This window comes from Chionomys nivalis, chromosome 1 (assembly GCF_950005125.1).
Source record: "Chionomys nivalis chromosome 1, mChiNiv1.1, whole genome shotgun sequence".
Taxonomy (NCBI): domain Eukaryota; kingdom Metazoa; phylum Chordata; class Mammalia; order Rodentia; family Cricetidae; genus Chionomys; species Chionomys nivalis.
The window spans coordinates 80,306,876-80,312,875 of NC_080086.1; the positions used below are offsets into that span (position 1 = coordinate 80,306,876).

At 46.7% G+C, this 6,000-nt stretch overlaps 1 protein-coding gene across 1 annotated transcript in view; it reads right to left on the minus strand.

The window, feature by feature from the left end:
* Eif2ak3 (eukaryotic translation initiation factor 2 alpha kinase 3) overlaps positions 1-5,378 on the minus strand; it is a 70,000-nt gene extending 64,622 nt beyond the window's left edge. Inside the window, exon 1 of the mRNA XM_057777974.1 lies at positions 4,902-5,378. Coding sequence (XP_057633957.1) covers positions 4,902-5,197 — 296 coding nt within the window. The 5' untranslated portion in view covers positions 5,198-5,378. The remainder of the gene's footprint in view (positions 1-4,901) is intronic.
* Positions 5,379-6,000: the final 622 nt, after the last annotated feature.

Sequence of the window (6,000 nt, forward strand, 5' to 3'; positions counted from 1 at the left end):
CCAGTGGTGTGGTACATGCCTTTAACCTCAGCGTTTGGGAGGCAGAGGCAAGCAGATCTCTGTGAGTTCGAGGCCAGCCTGGTCTACAGAGTGAGTTCCAGGACAGTCAGGACTGATACACAGAGAAACCCTGTCTAGAAAACAAACACCCTGCTTACTTTAATATTTTCTATTTCTCTTCTTCTAGTGAATATACTTTACAAAACTGATAATATGATTTGACTGGAAATATATATATCCTGGCCCTATCAAATATTTGATAGGGCCAGGAATCTTCCACCAACACATACATTCAGTAAAAGAAACATGTGTTTTCATACAAAAAAAAACAAATTAACACTGACTAGACTTGACTCCTTAGTCCTCCTCTACTAAGTAATCTTCCAATCAAGCTTCCTATATTTAATCATATCTTAAGAACAGCTAGGCTTCTAATGAAAACAAATATAATACCTAAAACAACTATGCTTACATGTTTTTATATATCAGCTAGACCTTGAGGAAGCTTCAGCAAATCTACAAGTAACACAAGAGTAACAGAGGGTCCTTTTTAAGACAGAAACCTTTTCTAGGCAAGATATGATACCTCATGCCTATAATCCTAGCACAAGGGAATCTGGAGGATCATGAACTTGAGGCCAGCCTGGGCTATATTATAACACTCTGTCTAAACATCAACAACGAAACAACCCTGCATTTAGGTGGTGGAAGCCCGAGGATCGTGAGTTCAAAATCAGCCTGGGCTATATGAGGAAAATAAAAAAGTATCTCTAATTTATACAATTAAGCAATTTTACTCAAAATGGCCACTCACAAATAGAACAGGGATGTAAAAACACTACATAGATATTTTCTCCCCTTACATTCACCCCGTAAACTTGTTTGTTTGTTTGCCCTCTTGCTTTTGATGTTCCCGATTAAAGCCCTGGACCTCACTGATGTTAAGTACTTGTCTATCACAGAGCTACACCCAGGGTCCCTCAAGGCGTTTTAGAACAATTTATATCAACAGCAGCTTTCACTAAAAAGAAAAGGAAAGAGGCAGGTGGGGACCTCAGGTAACTGGTGCTGAAGAGCCAAGTTCTAACTACTGTTCACAGCAACTGACAGACAGGTCCCTTTTGTAAATTGAACACACAGAGCTGGGTTCAAATGAAGACTAGCCTAGTACCTGTCACAGAGTCCTAGGCATCAATGAAGTTAAAGGCAATTGTAGAGAGAAAAGACAGTCCATGTATCAACCCAAAGCATGTTTAGTTTGGCTTATAACTTGTTTGGCAGGTTACATGTAAATTCTTCTTTAAATGTGATTTTGGTTACCCTCCAAAGTCTGGAGTGGGGAAAGTGAACACTGACAGGCCTACATGATTGACAATGTTCTCTTTCAACACAGTAGTCAGAGATACTATTTATTAATGACCTAAAGGGGATTTAAAACAACAAACAAAATACTATGATTATGAATTTGAAAATCTAAGGAAGGCCAGATTTCTGCACCTTTGCCTCCTATCCAGTCTGGGAAAAGACAGAGTCAAATAGAAATAAAGAGGAATTAAATAATCTTACATTTGCAAAATATTTGATGTTACCTCATTTAATCCAAAAACTTCCCTTAGCAGGTGAACAGTGTACAGAGACACCAGGAAGAAATGTTAAGTTCAGTAATACTTGTTTGTGTTAGGAAGTAGGGAGAACAAGCAACACAAAAGGAAATACACTTTGCAGTGAGTGTGACATTCAAGATTAAATTAGTTCCTTATAACTTCACCCTCTGCAGGAACCAAGTAACTCTCTGCAGGCCCAACCCACTGCAGGAACCAAGCAACAGTGTAGGCCCAACCCACTGCAGGGACCAACTAACACTTGGCAATTCCTTACAGGTTAGAATTAGAGTTGGTAATATAAACTCTGCCAGTATCCTTAAAGCCCAACAGTTAAGTGTGTGACTGAGATGATCTTCCCAATTCTCTCTCTCTCTCTCTCTCTCTCTCTCTCTCTCTCTCTCTCTCTCTCTCTCTCTCTTTCTCTCGGGGGTATATCATTTACCAGTCTAAAGCTTAGAAAAAAACTTTGGGTTACATTTTTGGGAAACAAGAATATTTATCCAGTCAGTGACTTGCCTGAGATGCAGAGTGAACATGTCCAGTGCCATGGGTAAAGACGAACACTTATCAAAGACGAAAATGAATCTCAATAGGTCCTGTCTTGCTATGCATCAAAAGACAAGGCACAAAAACACAGCCCTTGATTCTCCACCTCCCCCAGTTCTGCAAGTGCCAGAGTTCTTCACAGCTGTCTGCAATCAACGCTTGGTTAACTTAGCTCTGTCCCTCCAGCCCTCCCCTTGAAACAAACAGGATATCATTCTATTATTATGGAACTGATGTCTTCAGACCTTTTTTTAACTTGTAAATAGCACTTAGAAAAAAACCTTTTCTTTAACTTTGAATATGTATCTCCAGCTGACCCAATTCACCCGTGGTTTCTCACTCATTTACACTAGGCTGACTTCACACTACTGTGCAGTGCTATGGGCCAGAGATCACAAGCTCTCCTCCAGGAGGATTTCTTCTAGTCTCACTCTTGTTTCTGAGTAAGGAAGAAAGTGGTCCTGCATTCTGTAATCCAGAACTCACAGCAATCCTCCCACCGCTGCCTCTGCCTCCCAGGTGCTGCAATTATAAGCAAGAGCCACCTCAAATAAAGAGCCACCTTTCTTTATTCCTTTAATTGTATTTTTTAATTAATTAATTCTTATTTTTATAAAAAAAACCCAATCTTTTCTCATTTTACATGCCTATCCCAGTTCCCATTCCCTCCTCTCTTCCCCTCCCTTCAGCCCCCATCCACTCCCCAGAGAAGGTAAGGCTTCCCATGGGGAGTCAACATAGTCAGACAAATCACTTTGAGGCAGGACCAAGGCCCTCCACCCTATATTTAGGCTGAGTAAGGTACCCTCCAAAGAGAATGGGCTCCAAAAAGCCAGTTCAAGTACTAGGGATAAATCCTGGTCCCACTGTCAGTGGTTCCACAGTCTGCTCCAGCCAAACAACTGTCACCCACATTCAGAGGGCCTAGTTGGTCCTATGCAGGTGTTCCCTCGCCCCCATCTACCCACCCACTATAAAACTGGGAGGGGGAAAGGAAAGTAGAAGGAGGGGGGAGGAGAGAAGGGGAGGGAGGAGGAGAACATGAGGGAATGGGATGGTCCAGATGGGGAAAGGACAGAGAGGGAGAACAAGGAAAGACATAGCTTGATTGTGGGAGCCATTATGGGACTAGCAAGGATGTTCATTTAGTATCCTTACCTCAGGTTTCAGTAAACCCTGTTGTTAGAGAGAGTTCAGCATAACTTTTGCTCAGGCCTGTCATTCAAGATAATATTTCTCACACTAGTGTGCATTTAATCATAAGGTGATCTATTACAATATAGAGCTTAGTCAGTAGGTTGGGTGGTGCCTGACTCTGGAGGTCTAACAACATGTTTCCAAGCAATGATGTTAGAGTAGGCACAGACACACACACGCACGCACGCACGCACGTATGACAAAGAATCTCAGCATAATTTCCAGCCCCCATGCCTCTTGCTGTCTGAAGTGCACTACTGGCTGCATTCTACCCATTTCCAACCCTGTCCCAGCAATTTCTTGCCTGGGAACCTACCTCACCCCTTCTCCGAACACAGTGAAAACCACAAAAGCCTTGGATCACCATGACACTTCATTTGCACCGCTTCTCCCTGACCACTGGACTGCACACTCCTACCAAGGGCTACCTGCTCAACGTCGGGACCGCCAGTGAATCTTGGGCTCTGATGAGTTTAGTAAGGACCTGTTAGTGTGGGTGTGTGTTCTCAGGAAAACAAAATATTTCACTCTACTTCTTGCAATTTATTCTGGTAAATTACTACTTGTAATTTACAGCAGCTCCAAGATGTTTATCCAAATGTTTATGGATAATCTTAGGACTCAGGTTATTTCTAGTAGTTGCTGGGTATATAGATCAAGGTTCTGATACTTGTTAGAACTTGGTAACTACTACGTTATAAACTTAAAATACTTGCTAATTTAGATCTGGTTCTCCCTGTCTTGCTTTACCTAATGCTTTTATCATTACTTTTGTTAAATAGTGCCACTTTCTCCACATGTGCTGTCTGAAAATACTTTACCATTAAAGTGTTTTATATTCCATGCAGACTTTGAAAATTGCTTCAAAATTCGTCTCTTGAATTTGTATACTTATAAGGCTAAGAAAACCAACTGAAATAAACTATGGTAACCCCTTTTAACCATCAAAGAACTGCCGGTATACAAGAACCTAACCAGAGCGCTTAAACTTTAGTGTGTTCATGAGCAGTCGGGGGAGCATGTTCAACACGCAGTTTTCAGGTTTTTACCCAGAAAAGCTCTGGTTCAGTGAAACTGGGGCGGAGCCTAGAAAACTGTCCTTTAAACCAGTATCCCCCAGGCAATTCTGATGCAGGTGTTCCCGCAGATCTCATTTAGAGGAACGGAAAATCAAAACTCTTCACTAGGAGCCACAACGTATTTGTATTTGAAGGATACAAGTAGACATCTCTTTTCAAAGTCCTTCCTTTAAACAGCTGTCGCGATGGTGCTGGAATAGAACGGGTCACATATTTGGGAGTGAGAGTGTAGAAAGGACCAGGAGGATGGCCAATCCAGGAAAAAATGAAAACGAGGAAGTGGGCTTTCATCTCTAAGCCGGGTGCTGGGTTATCCAAGCATCCCTCATCCTCCTTTGAGGATGCTGTTGCCCTCCCACAGCCAGGACCAGACAGGCACTCTGAAAGACGCAGGAAGGTGTCGCGGTTTTCTGCTTGTCGGTAGTCACTCGCATCCCTGCGAGGGGCACCCGGATCCCGGTCCGCAACCTCTCACCTGCCGCGCGGCCGCAGGTCCACGTCGTCGTCCGGCTCGGTCGCGCGTGACTCATGTTCGCCAGCGGCGGCCGGCAGCGCCTCGGCGTCCTCCACGGTCACTTCGGCCGTAGTCACCACAGGCACCCGCGCGGCCGAAGTCGGGGCAGCCGCTGCCCCCAAGCCGAACGCCGCGTCCGCCGTGGGCGCGGGCAGGCTGCGGGCGCGCGTGGCCGCCGAGATCCCCGCCGCGCAGCCCAGCAGCAGCAGCAGCAGCAGCAGCAGCGCGCGCGGCCCGGCCCGGGTGGCGCGCTCCATCAGCGGCCCGCCCCACGCGCGGGCATGGAGACCCGGCCGTCGGCGCCCGCCCGTCCCGCCGCTCGGAGCCTCGGAGCACCACGAGCGCGCGCCACGGACCCCGCCGCCTCCCGATTTCGCGCCGCAGCGGCAGGGCTGCCCAGCCACGTCTCAGCCACCGCCACCTGAGTGACAGCCTAGTGCGGACATCGCCCATTGAGCGAGCGGTCCGCGCTTCGGCTCTGCGATTGGCTGCGCGCCCTGCCACTCCGATCCAGGCGGGCGCATTCCCAGTTGTCAACATCATGCCTACCAATCAAATTGTAGTTTTGCGTGTAGAAGCCCTGCCCTTTTCCGGAAGCGATGACCAATAAGAAATGTCCCTCCCCTGAGTCCTCTTAACTGATTGGTGAGCCTTTCCGGCTCCCGAATGCCTTCTCTGGAACAGATTGGCCCGTCCTGTGATTGGACCCGCCTCCCAGAGTGAGGCGCTGGAGAAGGCTTGGAGATCATTGGTGCAAGTGCATGCCCCTCAAAGGCCCGAGATAACTGCGTCTTGATTGGTTGGAAGCGGCACTTAGTACGTGGCCGATTCTGACTGTGAAGAGGACGGTCCCCAGTGAAAGGGAGAGTGGCAGTGAGTCCCAGGTGGCCGGGAGGCGGCCGACCTTAAAGGGACAGATGCTTTTGCTCTTCAAAGACGAATCTGTTTTGAAAGAAGAGGGGTGGGGAAAGTGACCGCACAGGTCGGGTGCCCTTAGGAGTGGATGGAAGAAAAGAGAGTTCAGGAGTTGTCCTATTAGTGGCCGGCACGGTACTAAGAA